The 26,138-nt window shown below is 47.8% G+C and overlaps 1 protein-coding gene across 6 annotated transcripts in view; it reads right to left on the reverse strand.

Annotated features, from left to right (window-relative positions):
- Positions 1 to 1,613: 1,613 nt before the first annotated feature.
- SLC13A3 (solute carrier family 13 member 3) overlaps positions 1,614 to 26,138 on the reverse strand; it is a 68,190-nt gene continuing 43,665 nt past the window's right edge. For 3 of the 6 annotated variants that reach the window (XM_080686232.1, XM_080686230.1, XM_080686234.1), the window contains 6 exons: positions 25,747 to 25,851; positions 21,937 to 22,034; positions 18,302 to 18,414; positions 8,438 to 8,599; positions 5,966 to 6,103; positions 1,614 to 3,371 (listed from right to left, as the gene is read on the reverse strand). In XM_080686232.1, coding sequence (XP_080542358.1) covers positions 3,192 to 3,371; positions 5,966 to 6,103; positions 8,438 to 8,599; positions 18,302 to 18,414; positions 21,937 to 22,034; positions 25,747 to 25,851 — 796 coding nt within the window. In that variant the 3' untranslated portion in view covers positions 1,614 to 3,191. Of the gene's footprint in view, positions 3,372 to 5,965; positions 6,104 to 8,437; positions 8,675 to 18,301; positions 18,415 to 21,936; positions 22,035 to 25,746; positions 25,852 to 26,138 lie in introns of all 6 variants that reach the window. The other 3 variants (XM_080686229.1, XM_080686231.1, XM_080686233.1) reach the window with 3 other exon arrangements.

A 26,138-nucleotide genomic window follows, 5' to 3' on the forward strand; every position in this document is an offset into this window, starting at 1 on the left:
TTCTGTTTCCTTCCATTTCACCACCACTTATTGTCCACTTTTCAACTTTTCCCCAATCTGATGGGCATATTGTTAAATCTTGGTTGAACTTGCATTTATCTGATTACAAGTGGGTGTGAGCATCTCTTTATAAACCTGCTGGCCACTTAGATATTCCTTTTCAGAATGGCATGTTTATATCTCTCATTCAACTTTCTCTTGGGTGTTATGATAGAAGGCTCCCAAAGATGGTGGCTAACCATCGTCTCCCTTGTATAGGGACGCCACTCTTCCCAACAAGGAGTGGAGCCTATTTCCTGCCCTTGAACCAGGCTAACCCGCGATGGGCTCTGACCAATAGAATATGTCAGAATTCATGTTCTTGGACTCCCAAACCCAGGCCTTCAGGGGTCTTATAGCTTCTGCTGTTCCTTCCTGGAAGCCCACTGTCATGTAAAGAGGTCCAGGCTAGGCCCTGGAGAAGCCACCGGACCCCGGAGGGTCCACGGCCATGGTGGACATGCCAGCTCCGGCTGAACTCCCAGCTGAATGGCTCCGGCCACACCATGTAGAGCAGAAACTACACCATCCCTGTCCAAAGCAGAAATGTGAGCCAATACAGTGGGTTTTGTTTTAAAGCCCTGATTTTGTGGGTTGATTTATTATGTAACCACAGGTAACCAAAACAGGTGTTTGGTCTCTTCTGACTTCCTCATATTCCAGACACGTGTCCCCGTATATTTCCAATGACTCTGCACCACCCTTGCCATTCCCCCGTCCTCCCACACCACCACGATCACATGGCTGACTCCCTCTGGTCTCAGTCCAGTGCCACCTCCTCAGAGAAGTCCTCCCTAACTATTCCGCCTAAAGTAGCGTCTGAGCCCATAGTCACATTGGCCAGTTTCATTTTCTTCTCAGCCCGCATCATGACCCAGAGTCATTTCACTTGTTTGTTCACCTGTTTACGGCCCGTCTCCTCAGCTAGAATGTAAGTTCATGTAGGTGGAGACAGTAAATGAGCACATAATAAATAGTGTTTGAATAAATGGAAGAATGAGTGAGTAAAGAAATGAATCAAACAGACCCCACATCAGAGGGTAAGATGGCTTTCTCATAAGTTCTGATACAGACTCATTTATCAAATATTTACTGAGCACCCACTATATGTCAGAAACTGTTCTACGCACTGGAGTTACAGCTCAAAACAAAATTTGTATTCTCATAAACTTACATTTTAGAGAGAGAGAGAAATTTAATAAGAAAATTAATAATACAATGTCGTGAGTAAATACTAAGAAAAATATAGCAGCATAAGGAGATGGAGAATAATGAGGATGATATTTTAGACCAGATGGTGAGGGGAGCTTCTCTGGGGAGGTGACATTTGAGCAGAGACCTGAATAAAGTGAGGAAACCAGTGTATATTTGGGAGCAAAGTGTTCTGGGCCGAGGGAACAGCATGTGCAAAGGCCCCGAGGCAGGAGGCTTTGAGTGAGTGGCTGGAGTAGAGCAGAGAGCAGAGAGCAGTAAGAAAGTGAGATCAGGGAGATCAATTCTATGAAACTCCCTCCTCAGGAATTTGGGGTTTTGCAGCTCTTTGATGTCCAGAACAGCAAAAAAATCTCCGGGGCCAGTGTTGATTAACATTCTTTATTTTATAGCATTTTCAATCAAAAGCACCTGAAATCACGGTTCATCTGGTTATAAGTTCCATGGGTTTCTCTGTGAATGAACTTCTCTCCTCCCCTGTCCCACAGGGAACACACCTTCCCCCACTCCTCACCCCTGGGGCTGTAACTGTGACTAAATACTGACACTCTACTCATATGGGAAGAAGGTGGGCTCCCTCCACTCCCCCACTTCCAGGGAAATATCCATGACTCACTCAGGATGTATTGAGGGTGAGTTCAGTCTCTGGGGACTGCCTTCCAGGCCCAGGCTGCTGCTCAGGGAACCTCATCCCTCGGAGGTGCAGGAAGGGAAAAGGTGAGGCTTTGGGACCCTCGGGGGTGCCTTTGCTGGTGCTATGCTAATGCTGGGCCACTCCTTCCACAGACATTTCCTGAGCATCCGCAGGGCCCAAGACTGTGTTGTTCACTGGAGATGCCCAGATACTTCTGCTTGAAGCCAGTAGTGATGGAATCCCCGAGGAGAGCCCGCCAGCCACTGGCTCTCGAGAACTCTGTGTCCCTGTCTGTAAAGAGGATTGTGATACTTGGCCTGCTTGAGACATTTGACCCTGGCCCTTTACAAGGCCCCAGTTTACCTCCTGACTTTCCTCTCCTCCCTGAAAAATATGCTAATCAAACATGCTTTCCACTTGGGGTAGGGTTGGAACCAGCTGCTGAGCAAGCAGCAGCCAGCAGCCATGAGGGCCCCTGCCGGCCACAGACAGGAGGGTTCTGGCTGGAGGACCCATGAGTCACCTGCAAGAGGGCAGGGCCCAGGCTTGGCCCAACTCCAGAAACATGGCCACAGTGAATCAGATTAAACAGGAGAATCATAAAAGCTTGGGTAGACATGTCAGCGGGGGTTCTAGAACTCCCCTGGTGTACTGGGAGCTCAGAGAAGCAGGAAGAGGCTCTGCACAGTGTCCACGCCCTCAGGAAGCCATCTGTCCCTTCTGACCCCTACTCCCCTTCCCCCCACTGGCTCCATGGATTGAAAATTCCCCTGGCTGCTGGGTTTCAGTAGGGGAAATAGTCAAGCAACTGGTGCAGAACGGGCACCAACTGAACTGAACATGTACCAGCTGTGAACAGCTGGGACAGGTCTCCAAGGAAGGTGGTCCCGAAAGGCAAGATGGTCTGTCCAGAGTGCAACCTATAGGAGCCAGTGGGGAATGTTCACTGTGCCCCTGGGGATGGAGAGATTCCCATCCCGACTGTTCACGACAAATGCAATTCTAGATTTATTTATTGTTGCTGAAGTTGGGCCCTCTTGCATCCTAACCACATTCCAGCTCAGAGATAAAGGAGCTTGTTTCTCAGGCAGCAGATCTGGGACATATCTGGGTCCTGAACTGCATGAGCGAGGAGAAGATGTCCTAGGTAATGAACTTGTTGACCCAAGTGGACCACCGGAGGTTACCCTTGCTTATTGCCTCCTGGATCACAGAGAATTGCTTGATCATCCTGTCTGACCCTAAGAGCAGGTAATGGTAAAGCCTTGTGGGAGGGCCCAGCCCAAAGAGGGTCTCCGAGGAGGACTCAGAGGGCAAGTAAGGTGTCGTTGGCCACCAATGAGGGTGGTTTTCCTGTGACGTTGGGTAAGTGGTCTTGGGCCCAGTCCGGGAAGGAGCCCAGCTGGAAGATGGGCTGTGCCCAAGTATTGATGGCCATGTTGAGTATCATGATGCCCATCAGGTTCATCAGGAGGCCTGTCCGCACCTGAAATAGAACACAGACTCGAGGCCCATTGTATACATGGAAAAACCCCAAAGTCATTCACCCAAACCCAGCTCGGTCAATGCCCGAGACCCTCCCATCTTTACACACCCTAGGCTGTCCCTCAAATGTCCTCATTCATCGAGTGGCTTGTAGGGGCCAGGTACTGTGCCATGCAGCAGTCACAGGGTCATTTAACCCTGAAAGCAGCCCTATAAGGGTTATTGTTGTTGTTGTTATTCCTATTTTACAGAAGAGGAAAATGAGGCTCAGAGAAGTTGGCTTATCCAAGGCCACACAACTTGAAAATAGTTTGATTTGATCATTAAATCACCCCTCCTCCTCCTCCACCTGCCCCCTCAATTGTTAATTGGGAAAATTTTTTTCTCCTGGAAATGTTTACCTCTTTAAATAGTGGAAAGAGTTGCCCATTTGCTCCCTCCCCAGGCTGACCACTTATAGTATCCAGTGGTCGGCAAACGGCAGCTCGCGAGCCGCCGTTTGCCGCTCTGTTGACTAATGAGTTTGCTGACCACTGGCTTATACTATGCAGTGCCAACATAGGCTGAAAAACCCTGTTTCCCAGCTCAGTTTTCTGTTTGTTCCACCCTAGCAGTCCAGCCGTGAGAAAATTACTCCCTTTAGATTGCTTTTCAAATCGCTTCCGCAGAGCAAGTCTGCTTTAGGGGCTACCATGCCTTTCCTTAACGCTTCTCTCCTCCTCTCCCACTGCCTCCTCCCCCTTTTTTTCTTAAATATATTTTTGTTACTTTCAGAGAAGAAAGGAGAGGGAGAGGGATAGAGATATTAATGATGAGAGAGAATCATTGATTGGCTGCCTCCTGCATTCCCCCTACTGGGGATCGAGCCCGCAACCCAGTCATGTGACCTGACCAGGAATCATCGAATGGTGATCTCCTGAACTTAGGTTAATGCTCAACCACTGAGCCACACTTGCCGGGCTTCCACTGCCTTTTTAACAAGACCCTTCTCCAGGCAACTGTAATTGGGGAGAATTTCATTATTTTTGCTTTTTTCCCCTTTGCATTTATTTTTAGACTTGCCATCAATGGCATGCATCACTGGTTTCCCAGTTACACGTACATTGGTAACTTTTCTTTTTAAACACTCTTATTTAAGGTTTTTTGTTTGTTTTATTTTGCTAATCCTCATCTGAGGAGGTTTTTGTCATTGATTTTTAGAGAACGTGGGAGGGAGGGAAGAAAGGAGAGAGAGAGAGAGAGAGAGAGAGAGAGATCCATGGTTGCCTCCTGCTTGCTGCCCAACCTGGGCTGGCATTGATTCAACCCAGGTGTGACCTTTTGGTGGATGGGCCGATGCTCCAACCGCTGAGCAACACTATCCAGGGCTCTTATTTAAGTTTTTAAACAAGGTAAGTTGATTTAGTAAAATTGTGAAATGAATATTTCCCCAGATGATTCATGGAAAGGGTGTTGGTCGGGAAACCGTTGTGCTGGCTGCAGCTGTTCTAGGGATCTTAAAGCCCCTGACAAGTGTGGAGGCTTAGAAGGAGCTGACCAAAGCTTTGGGGGAGCTGGGAGGAGGGTGGGGTCTTCCCTTGTCAGGGTCCTAGGCACCTGGCTCAAAATGCCTGCTTAGTTCCACTTCAGCTAGTTAACTAACACCTGTGTGTTACACTGTTTGCTCTGGGATCGCCTTCCCAGCTTTCCACCTCTCCCTCTGGTTCTCTGGCCACTTACCCTGCTGAGTCCTTGAGCCTGGACCAGCATCCAGAACTAAGCACATTGCCCCTGGGGTTGCATCAGTTTAGGAAGAGTTATTTGCATTCTGAGTCCCTAATGCCCCAGGCCCAGGTGGGGGTGGAGGGGGGAGAGGCAGCAGGAGGTGGGAGAAGGGGAGAGGGTGGGAGGGGAGGGTTTAGCAGGGATCATGGGGGAGAGGGAACATACTGCCCCGTAGTTGAGCCCTGCTGAAAGCTGGAGTCCTCCCCACGCCCACCCCCTGCCACAACTCTGGGGGCTCATGTCACACTCCTCAGCTGGCCAGGCATTGAGGCCACCCGTCCCAGGGTGTGGCCTGACATTTCTCTTCCCTGAAGATTCTGGGCACAGTGCAGTTGGCCCAACAAACAAAAACAGAGAGGGGAAAGTCCCTTGTCCCCAAAGCAAACTCTAGAAAGCAGTCACTTAAGCAGTTTCCTGAAGTTGTCTAAACATAGAGTGTTTGCTAAAATGTATCTTCCTGGCCCCACTAGGAATGACTTATGCAGAAATTGGGGGATGGTGGCTGGGGGAGCAGGACCCTGCCCAGATGCCTAGCCGACCACCTGTGTCCACCCACCTCTCTGGGCTCTGCTAGAAAATGCCCAGACTCGCCCGGCCAGTGTTGCTCCGTGGTTGAGCGTCAACCCATGCACCAAGAGGTCCCTGGTTCAATGCCCCATCAGGGCACGTGCCTGGGTTGTGGGCTCCATCCCCAGCAGGGGGCATGCAGCAGGCAGCCAGTTGATGTTGATGTTTCTCTCTCATGGATGGTTCTATTTCTCCCTTCATTCCTCTCTCTTTGAAATCAATAAAAACTTATTTTTTTAAAAAGAAGACGATGCCCAGGCTCACCATGTCTTTGACCAGCAAGTGTCCAGAGGCGAAGGCAATTGAGTTGGGGGGCGTCGAGACCGGGAGCATGAAGGCGTAGGAGCAGCCCACTGTGGCAGGGATCATCAGGTACAGGGGGTGCACTTGCAGGCGGATGGCCTGGGCTCAGGAGGGCGTGGTGAGACCAAGACATAAGAGGTCAAGACAGTTGGAGGATTTAGAGACAGAGAGACAAAGACACGTGGATAGAGAAAGGCAGAGTGAGAGCGAGCAGTTGAGACAAATGAGAAGACAGATGTAGAGACAATGAGAAACCAGAAATACGAACACACAGAAATGAGGGATATGATACACGGAAATGGACAGAAGACAAGAGCCAGACCAAGGGAGAGATGGAGAAGACATGCTCAAGGTTAGTGACATTGGGGGGCCGCACTGCAGGGTCACCAGGGAGGCTGGGCTGGGGAGATGTACCTAGGACACTCCTCCGATCTGAGTGCGCAGGAGTCCCCTGAGGCTTGTTAAAGCTCAGCTGGCTGGCCCCCACTTACCCAGAGCTGCTGACTCAGCAGACCTGGGGTGACCCCAAGAATCTGCACGTCTGACAAGGTCCCAGGTGAAGCAGATGCTCTAAAATAACAAGCCCTCTACCTGGTCCTAACAGCTGGACGCTGGGCCCCTTGGGTTGGGGCCTCACTGGACTTCAGGGATAAGGAGAGCTCAGGATGGCAGCTGTTGGCAAACATTTCCAAATTTCTAAGACTGGGGTCAAACGTGTCTGTGGGTTGGCCTCAGTCAGTGGGCCCCTGGTTCTTCACCTCTCTCCAACGACATATTCACCTACAATTCATGTTGATTACTTCTCTGGCATTTTATTTTAAGATAGGACATCTTGGGCCCCTCTGGGGAATTTTTGCAACCTAGAGGATATATGTTTTCTCAAAATGTGCTAAAATCATCCCCTTGTGTGTCAGACGCTTTGATTTTGATGATAAGCACCATTTGGAAGAATGGGTCGTTTGCTAGTGTCTTCTCCAGTAAAAGGCTCTAAGCTCCCTCTTCCCTCCCACCCTCCATCTCTCTCAGTCGCCAGATCCCTCAGATGCCGGGGAAAGGCGTGCTTCAGTCCCACCACACTCAGCAAGGGGAGGGAGACCCACCCCGCAGGGCAGGTGTGAGTGTAGAATGGCCCATTCACTTTGGAGGCGATTGACCCACATCGAACAGAACTGTAAGTGTCCGGGCTCTTTCATCCAGGGATCTCAATGCTACAAGTATCTCCAGATTCATCCAAGGTGCACAGACAGGAGAGGTTCGAGGCAGCCTTGCTGGATAATAGCAAAGACTGGAAGCAGGTGCCTTGAACAAATGGACAACTATCAATCCTCATGGGATATTCTCCAGCCGTTGACAAAGAACCAAGTGTACCTTTGTGTATGGGGATACGGCATGATCTCTATTATAACTGTGCATAAATAAGCAAAGAAAAAGAAAGTGGTTCCCACGAGTGCCTGGTATGACACTGTGTGCATACAAAGCATATACTGTACTTGCAACACTGACTTAATTCCCTAGATTCGGGGTTGCGCTAAGGTAACAATACCTCTTTAATCTATTCAGATGTAAAACTCAGGGTAATCAGTTTTGAAATCCCGAGTGTAAACTCTTCTTGTCCGTGGTGATATGTTGTTCTTGGTCTATGACCCTGGATTCATTTTGCTATTTGCATCTTTATTTACACACGAGGTTGAGTTAGAACATTTTTCTCCCCTCGTTTGAGTTTGGTTTTGGGGGTCTTGCTAACCTGACACCTGGATGGGTTGGCTTTCTCTGCCTGTCTGTGCTCCAGAACGCTTTGGGCAAATCCAGAACTATCTGCTCCTTGAAGGCTCCGCTCTCACCTCGCCAGCTCTCCAGGACAGGTGCCTTTAAAGCAATAGTTCTCAGCCGGGTGTGACTGTCTCCCTCCAGGCGACACTTGGCCATGTCTGGACACATTTGTGATGGTCATGATTTAGAGGGGGCGCTATTGGTATCTAGCGGGTAGGGGCTAGGGGTGCCGCTAAGCACCCTGCTATGCACAGGGCTGACCCCACCACTTACCCAACTTGTCAGTGGTGCCAAGGAGCCCGGCTTTACAGGGAGGCTAGAGCTTTGCTATCATCAGAGTTCCTCCTGTGGTTATTGGACTAGTCAGACTTTCTATTTCTGCTTAATCCAAATCTGGTCATTCTAGCTTCCTAGAAACCTTTCCAAAGAAGGGCATTTGGTCACTTTAAACATGTTGACTTTGATTATGCATTTTTTAAAAAAGAAAAAACCCACAGTATTGTTTTGAATCTGGGTTCTGACACGTTCACACATTTCGGAAGAGAGCAGTGACTCCTGCGGCTGCCTGGGGGAGACCCCGCAGCAGGGAGAGGGTTCTGACCTGAGTGGTTGGAGGGACAGGGGCTCCTCCTTGCCTCCCCTCCTTCCCAGAAGGGCCCTCACCAGCTCTGCCATGACGGGCAGGAAGATGATGATGGTGGCCGTGTTGCTGGCAAACTCGGTGAAGAAGATGACGACGCAGGTGACGGTGAAGACGGCCAGCGTGGGCGACACGTTCTCCAGTGGGTGCAGCTGGTCGCTGATCCACAACGACAGCCCGGACTGCTGCAGGGGCGGTGGGGGGGGGGGGGGCATCTCTTCACACCCAGCCCACCCCAGTGCCACCCCTGAGGGCTGGGCCTGGGGAGGGTTGGTATCAATCACAATGATGACAATTATCCCCTTCATAGATGGGGAGTCTGAGGGTCAGTGCGGTAAGGGACATGTGACATGTCCAAGGTCACACAGGAGCCTGGACTTAAATGAGCTTCTCGGCTTCTTGAGCTCTTCTCTATTTTGTACGCTATAGGCCCGGGACTCAAAGCCTTGGACCCTCAAATAACCCATTTGGTTCTCCAACAATTCATCTGGGTCTAGCACCCTAAGCTCCAACTTGAATGGGAGAGGGGAACTGGATCCTCCAGGATAAATCTCCTCATTCCTCCAGTGACAGTTATTAATTAAAATGATATGAACATAAATATTGCACAAAACATTAATCTTGTGATTGTTATATATTAATAGGCATCAAATGTATAATATATAGAAGATATACTCTATATCACAGGTAATATAAAACATGTATCAAGTATATATTAAATATGACACTGCCAATATGATTATAAATAGTAGATATTTATGATCAATAAAAAGGATGTTTATTACAATGATCACACAAATATTAATGCTATTAACATTGTATTATTCATTATCATAACAATCACCATTAATGTGGCTCTATAGGGTGCGAGGCCCCTGCATACATTAGCTCCCTGAGTCCTCCCAACCATCCCATGAGGTGGACATTTGTCCCTGTGTTACAGAGGAGCAATATGAGCCTGACAAAGTTTTTGTGACATCCACAGTCGCCAAACGTAATGGCTGGGATGTATTTCACACGTAGGGCCATGTACTGCTGTAAGCTAACATGCTCCTGCAAAACTCCCTCGGAAACACCAGCCTGTCACTGCCCCTCTTAGCGAAGAACAATGCCCAGAGCTGAGCAGAGCCCAACAGGACAGAGAAAGGACGGGTTCCCTCCCTGGCCCCAGACTCCACCCTGCCGTCAATACTGCAGAGTCATCTCCATGCTCTTTCCAGGACTTCTCCGGGAATCACTCCTTTTACAAGTGTATAATATGTATACTCTCCCCCAGCTACTCCCTCCTCTCATCGAATGTATCCTAAACTACCAGGAATCCAACACACCTTCATTAGGACCCCACGGCAGCAAAGCTGAAGATGTAAAATTGTGCTCTCTTTTGCCCCCTGGTGGTGCTATGCAGCAATATCTCAAACAACAACAACAAACCTACCAGGTCTTGTCCGGCAGGTGGGGTTTTTGTTGTTTTTGTTTTTAACAAAGATAACAAAACCACAGGCTTAGATGTTGGCCAAGTCAGAGTTGGGTTAGTCCCCTACCATTTAGAATCAAGTGTATGTCTACCACAGCCCTTTTATCAACCCAGTGTCATCTGGTACCAATACACTTGGCTTTATCAAAGAAACTATATGCATTTCTTTTATGTTTAATAGAAAATTTACTGCTTATCCAGAACTTAAAATTTCATAATGGATTCTAGAACACAACGCACTGTTTTTCCATAAATAAAATAGTACACGTGTCCCTACAACTTGCCTTGAAAGAGACTGTGTAAACTTGAGGTTTCTTTTACATCTGCACTGTTTGTCTGATGGCCTAGAAATTATGGCACATGGCAGCGTCAAGGCCCCCGCTTCTCTCTTGGCCCCTGGCACCCTTCACAGAAAAAATGGGCCAATGGTTTTCCCCAGAGGCCACGGCTTTGGCAAAGAGATGGACAGCAGTGTGTGCTGTTAAACAGAAAGGGGCCGGAGAGAAGGAATATTAATGACTTGGATGAATGAGAATTTAAGAACTTCCCTGTAGCCAGACCTCTGGGTGATGGGCTTCCAGCCAATGTCCCAACAGCCACTCATACCCTTGGCTCAGCTTCCACAGCCACAGGGAGGTCTGGCAGCTTTGTGAGAGAGGAGAGCCTCCCACTGCCTGGGGTTCTCTTGGGGACTCCTACTCCCAGTCCCCTCGGAATCAGAAGTTCTGCCTCCTTGGAACCGCAAAGCCCCGCAGTGTCCCAGGGACTCTGGGATCAGCGATAGGCAAGGTCAAAGCGGTAAGGCCAGAGGGTGAGGAGAAAGGGCTCTGGAGTGAGACTAAGTCTGTTCTCCATCTTAATCCTTTCTGGCTGTGTCATCCTGGTCAAGTAACTTAACCTCTCTGTGCCTCAAACTCCTTATCTGTAAAATGGGCATACAATAGTACTTGTCCCAGATGGATATTATTGGAAGAAAAAGAGCTCATCCATAAAGCATTGAGTGAAGGGCCTGGGCATCTGGCATATGTCCAGGACATGCCAGCTGTCATTAGTAGCACCAAGTCATGAGATGCCAGAGGTGGCCGAACACTCAGCAATCACCCGGTGCAGTGGTTGTCAAGTTGTGTTCTTTACGATCCTCGGAAATGCCCAGAGGTGCCTGAGGTCACGTTGCAGGATGGGAAAGGGAGGCTGAGCAGGCAGGACGGTGCTCCCCTCTTCCTCCTCCTTTCCCGCTTCTATCAGGCCCTCTTCTAGATCTCTTTGATAATAGTAGGGCCGCATCTTACAAGGAGGGTGTTATGGTCTAAAAGTTAAATGCTTAACATTGAAATCTCAATGGAAAACACCCTTGAAAATCTCTTATAACACTCAGAGAACATAGTAGGTTCCGCTGTGTGTGTGCAACCCTGTATAATAATTCTTAGGTAGACAGAGCCAGTGAATTTGATTGAAAGAAAGAAAAAAGAGAAGGCTGCATACATGAGGTGAACGTTCATACCATGGTACCACTCTGGCCCTCGATTTCTTCAAGGGGTCGTGGTAAGGGTTAAACAAGCACTCATAAAAATCGCTCCGGTGTCCATAGTAAGCCTTGGATGTGATTTATTTTTAGTTATTTTTCTTAACAACACTTACAGTGTTTACTCTGTGCTGGGCTCACTTGTAAGCATTTTGCGAACATTAACTTAATTTAATCTTCATGACAACCCCAGCAGGTAAGGAGTAGAATTCTCTCCATTTTTGTGGTTGAAGAAACTGGGGCACCAAGAAGTTGTGATTTGCCAGTTGGGTCAGATGACTTGCCCCAGGGTTGGAGTTTTGAGCTCACAGTCTGGCTGGTAAGCACTTCAGTAGCCTACTTCTCCAATTAAACGAATGACAACAACAACAAACATCCTCTCCGGCAGGAAATGAAGGACGGGGAAGAAGTCCATGTGTCTACTGCGCTCTGAGGGGATGGAGCCTCAATCCTCTCAATATATTTAGCGAGAAGTTTGTTGTGGTGGAGACTAAAAGACTATACACAAAGGTGACAGGATCAGGCCAGGTTTTTATCCATGAAACAGTAAGATTATAATAACAACAAAAGTGGTGAGGTTGACAGTGGCCCCCATTTTAGCACCAGGTGGGTATGCATCATCCCTCTCTGGGCACTTTCCATACATCCATCTTGTCATCAGTCCTCAAAACAGCCCCTCTGCTAGGTCCTGTCCACCTAATGTTTATTCAGTGAGCAGGGGACACGGCGGATAAGACAGATATGATTCTTGCCCTCGCAGAGCTTATATTCTAGCAAGAGAGACCCCTGTAAACAAACAAATGACCAGGATCATGTGAGGGGTAGATGCCGTGTGAGTCGAGTGATAAGAGGGAGAGGGGCCGTGTCGGTGGGGAGGCCCTTTAGATATGTTGGCCGGGAGGCCCTTTCTGTGGTGGTGACCTTGGAGCTGAGACCTGAAGGGTGAGGACCCTAAGATCTCAGGTTGGGTCGGGGGGGGATCGGTGGAGAGAAAGCAACCCAGAGGTCCTGGGTGCGAATGAACACGGTGTGGCTGAGGAATGCTGAGGAGGCAGTGGGACTGGAGTGGAGCGGATGAGAAGAGACAGATGGGAACTGACAGGGTTTGTGTATAGGCCAGTGGGAGCCTTCAGCCTGGAGTCTAAATACAGGGGGCACCACAGATTTAATGTGAAGCAGGAGAAGGCTGGTGAGAACACTAAGTAGGTGTAAGCAAGTTGCCCAAGTTCAGAGTAGGCCCTGGGATCTTAATTCACCCCTTTGGAACCAGCACATGGGAGTCCACACAGCCAGACTCACCCTGGGTCCCATCCAAGGCCCTCTAAGCCACAGGAGGCCATGGTGGCCTGGCAAGGGCACTGGGCAGGGACGAGGGAGCAGGAAGTGCCGTGAGCATTCTGGTCCCTCAGGGGCAGGCTGTGCTGCCTGGGGAGGGAATGGAACCAGCAGGAGCTGGGGGAAAGGGGCAGCTGCTACACAAAGCCCTCCTTGAACAGAAACCCCAGCCTGCTGCCAGGGGCCAGGGGCCAGACTGGCCTCCCAGCATGCTCAGCGGTCCTGCAGCCCAGCCCCCACTGAGAGCCAGGCTTTACCCACCAGCTTTGAGCCAATTCAGAGAAGCCTCTGGGGGTGGGGTCACCCTCTGCCCCCTCCCTCAGTCAGAATAGGTGCATCTTAGTAAACAGATCTATTTCCACAGAGTTGCTCGGGGCGAGTACCTCTGTGTCATCCTTGATCCTGAATCCCCCTCTTCCCCAACATCCACTCATAATAAGTGTGTCGGCTATGTTCTAAGTTCTCCATATGAATGGACTCATTTAATAATTGCAACAACTCTATGGGATGGAATCCATGTGTGCGTGTTTTTTTTTTTTTAAATATGTTTTTATTGATTTCAGAGAGGAAGGGAGAGGGAGAGTTGGATAGAAACATCAATGATGAAAGAGAACCATTGATCAGCTGCCTCCTGCACACCCACCCTCCTCACTGGGGATTAAGCCCACAACCTGGGCATGTGCCCTTGACCAGAATCAAACCCAGGACCCTTCAGTCCACAAGCCAACACTATCCACTGAGCCAAACCAGCTAGGGCTAAGTTTTTTTTTTAATTTTTTTTTTTTTTTTGAGAGCAAGAGAGAGACTGATTTGTTGTTCCAGTTATTTATGCACTCACTGGTTGCTTCTTGTATTTACCCTGACTGGATATCAAACCTGCAACCTCGATGTATTGGGACAATGCTCCAACCAACTGAGCTACCTGGCCAGGTGAGGTGGGATTCGTTTGTATTCCTATTTTGTAGATGAGGAAACGGAGGCACACAGCTAAGAGGTAGAAGATATGAGACTAACCCAGATGGCCTGGTTCCACCGCCCATGCTTTCTACCAATGCAGTGCATGGTCCTCTTAAGACCTGGCTAGCATGTCACTTCCTCTGGGAAGCCTTCCTTGATACATCTCCAGTGGAAGACAGTAGTGAAAGGAATCAGAGAGACACCAGTTCAAAACCCAGCTCTGCTACCAATGAGCTGTGTTACCTAGAGTCAGGCAGTTAACCTCTCTGGTCTTTGGGATTCCTTAAAAGGGGACAACAACAGTACTTTTTCTCATCCATCCCTTTGCTCTTTTTGAAATCTGTACCATTGTAACTGTGTTATTTATTGGGGGGTGGGGGTGGAGAGAATACAATAAAAACATAGTTTGCAAGAAAAGAGTTGCTGTGTAGAGGAGAAACCAAGATGGCAGCATAGGTAAGCACCTAAACTGCTGCCTCGCACAACAATTTCAAAACTACAACTAAAAGACAGAACGGACATCATCCAGAACCACAGGAAGGCTGGCTGAGTGGAAATTCTACAACTAGAAGGAAAGAGGAAAGCTCACAGAGAATCAGAGGAGCGGCAAAGAACGGCTGAGGTACGGAGACGCGCGTAGAGAGGAAGGGCAGCTGAGTGCTTGGCTGACTTTCTCTGGCGGGAGGGGGAAGGAAGCCCCTGACTGCACTGAACCCCAGTTCTGACTGCACTGAAACCCAGTTCTGGGCGAAACCCCGTGGACCCAGGCTCATACGGGGTAGTCTGGACTGTCAGGTAGAGAGAAAGGCACACGGAGACTCAGAGACTTGGAGACCCCGGGGAGCCGCAGTGGGTCTGGAGGCGCGCACGCGCATATGCGAGTGCTCACAGAGAAAGCTGAGTGCGGAGGTTGCTGCAGGCATTCCCTAGCAGAAGGGAGTCGGAAGCTCCTGACTGCACTGAAACGTAGTTCCGACTGCACTGAACCCCAGTTCCGGGTGAGCCCCTGGGGACCCACGCTCTTACAGGGGGAATCTGGACTGTCAGGCGGAAACTCAGGGGCGTCACGGAAGGCAGAGGTCTGGAGGCTCGTGCGCAAGGGCAGGGCTGACAGGAAGCCAAGACTGTCTGCTCCGCCCTGAGACTCCGCCCCATCCAAGCTGAGTACAGAGGCTTTTGCGATTTTGCAAGTCTAATCCTATAAGGCTGTCTCCAGCACTGAACTTCTCCCAGCGTAGACACAGCTGATCCTCACAGCCAACTGGCCTGGAGGTCAATTCCTCCCAGTGATACCAACAACAATCAAGACTTAACTACAACAAGGCTGTACACACAGTCCACAAAGGGGTGCACCAAGAGTGTCCACCTCAGGTAACTGGGAGGCCAACCCACTGGGCCATATAGGAAACCTAGCACACAAAGCTACCCTACCAACTCAGGGAAGCAGCGAAAATGCGGCGTCAAAGAAACAGATCACAAACGAAAGAAATGGAGGAAAACAAATGACTGGATATAAAATTCAAAAACCACAGTTATAAGGCTTTTCAAGAATATCCTAGAAATGGCCGATAAATATAACGAGACCCTCGAAGATATGAAAAAGGACCAACTAGAAATTAAACATACACTGACTGAAATAAAAAATATTATACAGAGACCCAACAGCAGACTAGAGGGATGCAAGAATCAAGTCAAAGATTTGAAAAACAAAGAAGCAAAAAACACTCAACCGGAAAAGCAAAAAGAAAAAAGAATCCAAAAAGTTGAAGATAGTGTAAGAAGCCTCTGGGACAACTTCAAGCGTACCAACATCAGAATTATGGGGGTGCCAGAAGAAGACAGAGAACAAGATACTGAAAACCTATTTGAAGAAATAATGACTGAAAACTTCCCCTACCTGGTGAAAGAAATAGACTTACAAGTCCAGGAAGCGCACAGAACCCCAAACAAGAGGAATCCAAAGAGGACCACACCAAGACACATCATAATTAAAATGCCAAGGGCAAAAGACAAAGAGAGAATATTAAAAGCAGCAAGAGAAAAACAGTTAATTACCTACAAGGGAGCACCCATACGATTGTCAGCTGATTTCTCAACAGAAACTATGCAGGCCAGACGGGAGTGGCAAGAAATATTCAAAGTGATGAAAAGCAAGAACCTACAACCAAGATTACTCTACCCAGCAAAGTTATCATTCAGAATTGAAGGGCAGATAAAGAGCTTCACAGATAAGAAAAAGCTAAAGGAGTTCATCACCACCAAACCAGTATTATATGAAATGCTGAAAGGTATTCTTTAAGAAGAGGAAGAAGAAAAAAGTAAAGATAAAAATTATGAACAACAAAAACATATCTATCAACAAATGAACCTAAAATTCAAGTGAATTAAAAATCTGAGGAACAAAATAAACTGGTGAATATAATAGAATCAGGGGCATAGAAAGGGAGTGGACTGATAATTCTCAGGGGGAAAGGGTATGGGGGATGCAGGAAGAGACTGGACAAAAATCGTACACCTATGGATGAGGAGAGTGGGGAGGAGGTAAGGGCAGAGGGTGCGGTGGGAACCGGGTGGAGGGGAGCTATGAGGGGAAAAAGAAGAAACAATTGTAATAATATGAACAATAAAGATTTATTAAATTAAAAAAGGAAAAAAAAAGAAAAGAGTTGCTGTGTAGAGAACCTAAATGTGCTACCCAGACTACCTTCCATGAAGGCCTTGTTGCCCCAGCGCAGGGAGTGCGGGCAGCAGACAACCTGCACTGCCAGCCCCTGACCCCAGGGTACCTTGCCCAAGGTCACACCTGCTCCTGGGGAGGCTCATGTCCACAGGTAACGGAGGGATGCCGGGATATAAAGGCCTGGCCATCCCTGACCAACGGGATGTCTCTGAAGGGCCATCTCAGCTTGGCGCTCTCTGTGGGGTTGATGGAGGCTTTGCGGGGTCTGCCTCATAGCTGTATTGCTACCTCTCAAGGTCACCAAATGACCTCAGAGTCTGCTTCCGGGAAGCAAAACCTGCACTAAGTGTGGCATGAGGATGCACAGGGACTCCTCAGCACTTCCTGTTTGCTATGGATTGCATCAGCATATCTTCTTCAGTGACTCCCGACAACCCCAGAGTAAGAACGTTGAGCCAATTCATAGATAGAAAACTGGTGCCCAGGGAGGTTAAGGAACTTGCCCAAAGGGCCCCCGAAAGGGGTGATAAAACTGAGATTTGAATCCAGGTACTCGGATCCCCAGGCCTGGGCTTTTGACTGGTGTATACCTTAATGGGTGACTTGCACTGTAACACTATTCGAACCTGAAATTTTAAATGGAATTTAAAAAGAGAGCAACCTGAGAAGTAGTTTCAGGTTTCCATTACCTTAATTTCAGATTGACCTTTAACTGGTTGTGGTTTTAAATGCGTGAGCTTACAGGGAGTGATTTGGGGGGCGGCAGCATCAGCTATGGGTTCAAATCCTGGCTCTGCCACCTGTCTGCACAAACACAGGCAAGCTATGCCTCTGTTTCCTCATCTTTGAAATGGGGGAGCAACAGCATTTCCTTCGGTAGTGTTTATGAAGATGAACAGTCAGTATCTGCAAAGTGCTCCAAGCAGTGCCTGCACTTGGGAAGTCCTTGAAACTGAGTCATTAGGAGACTGGACTCTGAAATTACATCGACAGGAGTTCAAACCCCTGCTCCTAAGCAGAGTGTGATTTTAGGATCTTAAGAGGGTTGCTTAATTTTTCCTATTTGCTATGGATTGCATCAGCATATCTTCTTTAACTACTCCCAACAACCCCACAGAGTAAGAACTTTGAGCCTCGGTTTTCCTACCTGAAAAATGGGGATAAAAATATTCCCTAGACCCTAGGGTCCTGTGAGGATTCAGTGAGGTAATACATTATGATACATGGTGGACACTGAGGCTGCACTTCCTCTGAGCAGGGCCGACGACCCCGAGTGTGAGTGTCTCCTGAAAATCCTGCACGCTCGGTGCCTCACTCGCCTCACTCGAATCCCAGCCCTGCCTCTGAGCTCACAGAATCCTCTAGAATAACATTAATAACTAATTAAATAAATAGTATTAAAAATACCTAACATTTCTATCGTAGTGGCTAAGAGCATACACTCTAGAGTCAAACTACCTGGGTCGTAATCCGGACTACATAGCTGTGTGACCTTGGGCAAGTGACTTTACCTCTCTGTGCTTCCATTTCCGAATCTATGGAATGGGAATAATGATGGCATGTATTGCATGGGCTTGTTTGGAAGTTTAAATCAGTTACTGTATGTAAAGCACGTTGGACAAGGCGAGCACTGTACGTGGCGGTGTTCCCCTGTGCTCACAGAACCCTTGAGTCGTGATGTTATTGGTACCAGTAATAGTACTGAGTCCACTGTGAGCTCCTTGAGGTTCCAGATCAGACCTTATTCCTGTCTTTCTCCCCAGCACCGGGCACTGAGATGGGAACCATGATTATCCTAATTGGCAAAGGAGGTGGTGTCTGCAGGGCCCATGGAGTCTCTGGCTCTTGGGCTGTGCCTGCAGCTGGGACTGGGACCTGCCCACGCCTCCCCGGGCGTGCAGCCCTCCTGCCGATCTTACCTCGCAGGCCTTGGCCATGGCGAAGCCCCCTCCCAGGAGAAGGATGATGCTCCAGGGGATGGTTTCCTCCGCCCTCTTCCACGTCAGCAGGGGTTTTGTCTCTGTGTTGGAAGCTGGGCAGAGAGAGAAGATACTCACTCTGAGGAGCGGACACTGGTCCCTGCAGGCCCATCTTTGTGGGGGTCCTCGGGGTTCTCCAGGAAGCCACGATCTGGCTCCATATCTGACTTTGGAGCTTTAGGGGAAAACCCACAGCGTCATGGTATGGCATCTGCTCTATTCAGTATGAAAACAGTGAGGCCCCTGCAGTGTGAGGATGCCCTGGAAGCAGGCCTCCACGCACGGACACCCTCTCAGCCTCTCCCAGTCCTTCTGGGCAAGTGTTACTTTCATCCGCACACAGGACAAAAGGTTCCCTTTGTAACTGGATGTGCACAGCGAGCAAAGAAAGAGGAAGGATATTCAGGAGAGAAAAAAAGCGATGGGAATCTTTGGCCCGTGGAACTATGGGATGGTTTTTATGTTCAAAGGCGGTGGTGTGTGCAGTGGCTAGGACAGGGGTCAGCACACTTCTGTAAAGGGTTAGGGACTGGATAATTTAGGCTTTGCAGCCTCTGTTGCAACTAGGATGCTGTGATGGCATAAAGCAGCCATGGACAAAACATGTATGAACGCGCATCCCTATTGTCCACGGGGTCTGGGCACTTACTGTCACCCTCGGTTGCTATTTTCATGTAACACAGAAACTGTTTTCTGTTTCAAAAATGTGAAAGGAATGATGAACGGGAGCGCCTTGTTTTCTGAAACACATTGCCCTGCACCCAATCCGCTGCCTCCGTAGATGTCACCTCCTTGTAGGCATTCGAGTCTGCAACCCCGTTCTGTAAACTAGGACGCCAGAGGTGAGAAGTGTCTAAGGGACCTACTCGGGAAAGCCAGTTCCAGAGAATCCAGGGGCTCACTGGGAGGTCACCCAGCAAATCAGGAAACAGAGCTGGGGTACCAGGCATCCAGGTCCCGGTGCCCTCCCCGCAGCCCCAGCCCAAGAGGAAGCTCAGGTCCTGTGAGCCCACTCCCAGGTGACAGAACCCTGGAAGGACCCAGTCAAGAGCAGCCAGTGCACAGGCTGGCCAGGAATCGATGAGGCTACAGGTAGCCTGGTGGGGGAGATCTGCCAAAACAAGAATAAAAAGTACTGCCCTGGCTCAGCTGGTTGAAGCATTGTCCCACACACCAAAAGGTTTGGGGTTCAGTTTCTGGTTGGGACACATACCTAGGTTGTGGTTTCAGTCCCCAGTCAGGGTGTGTGTGGGAGGCAACCGATTGATGTCTCTCTCTCTCTCTCTCTCTCTCTCACAACATATCCTTCGGTGAGGACTTTTTTAAAAAAGTAGTAGTACTAATTCATGTTATTACAACATGGCTCATCCTTAAAAACATCATGTTAATTGAAAGCAGCCATCACAAAGAATCACATATGTAACTATGATTACATTTATATAAAATATCTAGAATAGGCAAATCCATAAAGAAAGTAGACTGGTGATTGTCTAGGGCTTGAGGGGAGGGGCATGAGCGACTGCTAATGAACCAGGGTTTCTTCACGGGGCGGTGAAATTTTTCTAAAATAGTATTGATGACTGTACAACTCTGTGAATATACTGAAAACCATTGAATGTACACTTTAAATGAGTGATTTGTACAATATATAAATTATATCTCAATACAGCTGTTATTTTAAAAAAACCAAACACAGAATAAGCCAAACCAACTAGATTCTTACTCTCAGAAGCATCAATGGGAAATAGAGAGACAGCTGGGCAAAGAGAAGTGATGGTTAAAGGTAGAAGAATGGACAGAGGTCGCATAATACAGGAGGGGTGCTAGCTGAGGTTCTGTGGGGAAGCAGGAACTTTGAGGAAGTAGGTCCTCCCAGGAAGCGGGAAGTGGAGGAAGTGGGAGTTATGAGAAAGCAGGCATTATGAGGAAACAGATGCCAGGTGGCAGCAGGGCTCCGAGGGAGTGGACTCGAAGGAGTACACACTGTAAGACTGGAAGCCAGGGGGACAGAGGCTGAGGGGACAGGAAGTAGAAGCCGTGGGAGCAGATACTGCGAGAGAGTGGGCACCAGCCAGGTGAAGACGCTCTAAGAAAACAGAACTTCCAAAAAGGCAAGAGCTAGAATGAAGCAGAAACTATAAACATTCAAAAGCTAAGCAGCGGTGGAAACTATGAAGAGACCAAGAAATGATGCACGAAGTGGAATGTGAGGAAAGCGTCTGGAAGCAAGACAGAGAAGGAGAGATGGAGGGACAAGGGAACCCTGTTTGGTTTTGCAGAGGCCAGAGCCCACAGCCTCAGCTCCTCGGACCCCGTGCCAGCCTCCTCCAGGGCCAGCTCTGCTCCAGGAACTATTGGTGGGACCAAGAAGTCCTCTCCTCCTGATCCTTACGCTGTACTCCCCACAATCCAACCCCCATCCTACAAAATTGGAGCTATCCTTCCTCCATTTTTTTCTACAATAGAAAATAGTGCCCGGCCGGTGTTGCTCAGTGATTGAGCGTCGACATATGAACCAGGAGCTCACGGTTCAATTCCCCATCAGGTCACATGCCCAGGTTGTGGGCTCCATCCCCAGTGTGAGGTGTGCAGGAGGCAGCCAATCAATGACTCTCTCTCATCACTGATGTTTCTATCTCTCTCTTCCTCTCCCTTCCTCTCTGAAATCAATAAAAATAAATTATAAAACACACAATAGAAAATAGTTAGCTTAGGACCACTATTTCCTGACTGGTCCAGAGCTCATCTCACTCCCCAGATAGAGAGGGGCCAGGCACACAACACGGCTCATCTGTGACAGGTGGCAGGTGTTGGCACCCTCTCAAGGCAGACTGCTGGAAATCCAGTGGGGTCACATGTTGGATGGAGCTCTGAAGGCCAAGACCAGACTACAGACGGTCTGGTTTGGAGGACTCTGTGATTCTTGTAAGCTGAATTTGAATGCTTTTCAGCAGTTTTGCCTCACTCCACACCCCTTCCCATTCATTTTAACCCAGCTTGAGATGTTCACATCTGGCCCTGTAGGCAATTGAGTTGCAAGTCCAGAGTTGGCAAAGCTTTTCTATAAAGGAGCAGAAAGTAAATATCTTGGGTTTTGTGGGCCAATAGGCAACATTGAGGCTATTGCGTAGACACTTATATAACTAGAGAAATTAAAAGTCCACAAATTTCTTATTGAAGAAATTGAAAACTTTACTTATGGACACTGAAATTTGAATTTCATGTAATGTTTGTGTGTCATATTTTTCTCTTGATTCTTTTCAACCATTTAAAAATGTGAGAGCCATTCTTAGCTCATGGGTTGTACAAAAATAGACAGGCAGCTGGATTTGGCCCGGGGGCTGTATCTAGTTGCTAGCCCTGCCCTGGACAGTCACCTCCGGCAGCCCTAAGTGCCCAGACAAGGTAGCTGCTCAGACAGGGAACAGGGAACAGGGGATGGGGAAGACTCGGGGTGGCTCATACAGTAGGGCTCTCAGGTACCAGGTATGGGGCCCACCTCAGGCCACTGATTACCACGCTCCAGGCCACAGAACTCACTGAGCTCACCGACACCCAAGCCCTGACCACCTTACCTTTAAAGTCACACCACCACTTGAGAGAGGGCCTTTTGGATGGGAAGAAAAACAAGATGGTGACAATGCTCACTCCGGTTACAGCATCAGAAGTAAACCTACAAGGACAGACAAGGCCCTGAATCATGTGACCCTGGGCATCTCAGCAGGCCAAGGCTTGGCACATTTACCAGTGAGGATCTGTGGGAGGGAATTAGGGCCACTGTGAAGGGGCCTTGTCAGAGGCCTCTGGATTCTGTCCTGCACTGAACTCAGCACGGATGCAACCACCCGTGGATGCAAAAGCCCTTTGCCCACAGTCCCCTGGGGCTTTTAGATCCTGCTTGAGCCAAACAAATACTTTTCCTCTCAACTCAAGGACATGAGGTAAAGGGACTTGACCAAGGAGGGAAGAATCTGAGAGCCACAGAATACTGGGGTCTGCGGAACCCCCATGGATCACTGTAACCAGGGTTCCTGTAATAGCTCTGTATTTGTTCAGCTTCTGTTTGCATTTCTCCTAGGATGGGTAGCTTACTACATGGACGTGGAGCTCACTCACATCAGCAGAGCCCAGATGGAGCCAGCTTCATAGCCCCGCAAAACCTAACTACCGCCTTTCAAGGATCCACAAGGTGTCCACTGGAGGAGGTGTTAAGCTCTCAGAAGCCTGGGATAGGCCTCTTCCATTTCAGAGGAGGAATCCAAGGTTCAGAGAGCAGAGCAACTTGCTCAAGGCCAGACCATGGTCTGTGGGAGATGGGTACTGAACCCAGATTTTCCCAGCTCCAAGTTCAAAGAAGCTCAGAGCCAACTACTAACAAAAGCATTTTTAGCCCGCACATTTGGGAAGAAGAGTATTCAAATGGCCAAGAAACTGGAAAAGGTGGTCAATATCACTATACTAGAGAAATATAAATCAAAACACTAATGGAGTACTATTCTGTTTTTACCTCTGCGGACAGGCAAACTTGAAAAGGGTGGTAATACCGAATGAGGATGTTGGAAAACATATAGGGCTGGTGGGAAAATAAATGTTTAACCTTTAGAGGGCAGCTGGCATCATGCTTCAATACCTTACATGTGAGTACCCCTCAATCCAGTTATTATACTACTAGGAATTTACCCTCAGGAAATAACTGGACTCTTGTACACAGACTATGTACAGAGATGTTCATTTGATAAGAGTGAAAAATAGAAGATGCTTAGTAGAGACATCTTTAAATAAAGTGTTTTTAATAATATATATAATATGTACATAATGAAATACCCTACATCTTTTTTAATATATGAGATAATATCAATTTTTATACAACCAAGAAACCTCGTAAATAAAAAAAAAAGTCTTTATTTGCAGTATTGGACACAATCCAAAAGGAAGTGATAAATTAAATTAAGATACTCCCATTCTATAGAATACTATGCAGTGTTTAAAAAGAATGAAATAACCCTGCCAATGTGGCTCAGTGGTTGAGTGTCGACCTATGAACCAGGAGGTCACAGTTCAATTCCCAGTCAGGGCACATGCCCAGGTTGCAGGCTTGATCCCCAGTAGGGGGTGTGCAGGAGGCAGCCAATTGATGATCTTCTCTCATCATTGATGTTTCTCTCTCTCCCTCACCCTTCCTCTCTGAAATCAATAAAATCAATAAAAATATTTAATAAGAAGAAATAGCAGATTATCCATGATCCTATTATTATATTCTCCAATTTTTTGTTATATGTCTCTGTGTGTGTGTTAATGTGCGTGTGTGCGTGTGTGTATCTGAAACATTACACACCAACTTTAATTGTGAATATCATTGGGGAGAGGGACAGAGGGGAGATGAAGGGCAACTAAATTTTACTTTTTCACTTCAGCATTGCTTGAATGTTTTATGAGTATACATAACTTTTATCATGAAACAAAAAACAGCAGATCACAAACAATATGTTCACTGTAATCACATTTCTGTCAAAAAAATCTTGTGTTTAGATAGGTTTCTTTTTAGTTCGTTTGCTTGTGTTTTAAAAACTAGTTTTACTGAAATGTATACTTAACATGGAATACAATGCACCCATTTTAAGGATAGAGTTAAGTGAGTTTAGCCTAATGTACACAGTCCTATAGCCACCAATCCAATCAAGTTGTGGAATGGTTCTCAGAGAGGCATCCTTTTTAAGTCAGAAAGGATGTCCATCAGATCTGGAGACAAAGATTCTAGGTGATTTTCCCTTTCTTTGTTTCATTCAAGCCATTAAAGCCTTCGCCTAGATTGGGGTCCATAAGTGTCTTCTATAAAAGGCCACACAATAAATATTTTTGGCTTTGCAGGCCATGTGGTTTCTGTCATGGCTCAGCTTTGACATCATAGCATGAAAGCATCCATAGACAGTATCTAAATGAACAGGTGTGGCTGTGGTCCAACAGAACTTTATTTGTAGACACTGACCTTTGAATTTCATGTGCCACAAAATACAGGGTGGGGCAAAAGTAGGTTTACAGTTGTTCATACGGAAGATAATACAATAATCTATAATAACAAAAGCATAATATGCTAATTAGACCGGACGTCCTTCCAGACAACCTTCTGGATGAAGCCGGGGCTGCGAGGGAAGCCTGGGTCCCAGGTGCCAGAGGGAAGCCGGTGCCGGCAGCTGGGGGAAGGAAGGCCTACGCTTGCATGAATTTCGTGCATCAGGCCTCTAGTTAATAAATAATAATACAAGAATAAATTCTGTGTTTTGCTTACTCACAACTATAAAACTACTTTTGCCCCATCCTGTATTGTCGTTTGATTTTCCCTAGCCATTTAAAAATGTAAAAACCATTCAAAAACAAGGGTGGGCGAGATTTGGTTCATAAGCCTTAGTTTACCGACCCCTGTCTCAGATGACAGGGGCCATCTGGATGGTGTCATAGCTCCTAACTGTTCTCTCACCTGTATTTTTGCCCCCACTATCCATTCTCTAGTAAATGTAATTAATGTTTTACTGAGTTCTTCCTATGAGCAATTTTAATCGTTTGACATGTATTAACTCATTTATCCTCAGAACAATACAATGAGAAATGTACTATTATTATACCATTTCACAGATGAAGAGACTGCGACCAGAGAGGTTAAGTAACTTAAAACCTGCCTATAGCTTCCCATTACTCCTATTACAAACACCAAAATGCTTAACATGTCCAACAAGACCTCCATGCTCTGGCCCTCACCTTCCCTTCCAGCCACGTCTTGCCCACTTTCCTCCCTTCCCACCAGGTATTGGTCACAGTGGGCTTCAAATGTCCAAGTTGGTTCCCACCTCAGGCTCTCATAGACATGCCCAGTGTGTCTCCAGTTTTTATCTCCACTCTTTCCAACTTCGGTTCTTCCCAGAACTATCCAAAGTCAAGGCCCCCACTCCACTCTTTTATAATTTCACCCTCTCACTCTTTCATTGCACTCATTACAATGTTATTTTGTTGTCTACTTGTTTTTGTCTGTGTCCCAGCATCTAGCATAATGCTTAGCACATATTAGGCTCTCAAAAAATGCTGACTGAGTGCATGAATGAATGAATGAATGACGTGATTGGGGCTGCACAATTTGTAAGTGACAGAGCTGCTCATGAAACCCAGTTTTGTCTGATTTCAAAGACAAAGTTCCTAATACATGAGAACTCAAATGTCTTATCATCCAAACCAAAATTCTTTCGAGAGCAAAAGAAGGAGCCATTAATAACGACCAGGGACCAGAGGCATGAACCTAGCCCAGGTCACCCCTGCTGCATTGCCTCTCCAGCTCCGTGCGGCCCATCCCAGAATCTTCCCTGTTGGACTCTGTCCGTGGGTCCCCAGAGGCTCACCCAGGTTTGAAGAGATCGGACCAGCCAGGGATGAACTTCGGGTCCCGGAAGAAGAGGAGGATGGCGAACATGCAGAAGAGGATGAAAACGGCCCGTTCAGCAAACCTGTAATGTAGATATGCAGGCACATGGTGACCGTGGGCTCGGGCGATCTGGGGGGTGGGAAGGCCTCGGGCAGGGGCCCACAGTGTGATTGGGAAACTGAAAGAAGTAGTTCACTCCCCAGGAAGCCCCCAGCGTGAGGAGAGGGCTGTTCCATGGTGTGAGTGGTTCTTGCCTGGGGCTTCCACACTCGCCAGGGTCCTTCCTAAGTATCAAGCAGCCCTATATAATTTTTACTGGGAGTTTCCCAGAGTCCTAGGGAGAATCCAGAGACAGAGAGAAAGAGTGAA

This window comes from Plecotus auritus (assembly GCF_963455305.1).
Source record: "Plecotus auritus genome assembly, chromosome: 8".
In the NCBI taxonomy this organism is placed as follows: Eukaryota; Metazoa; Chordata; class Mammalia; order Chiroptera; family Vespertilionidae; genus Plecotus; species Plecotus auritus.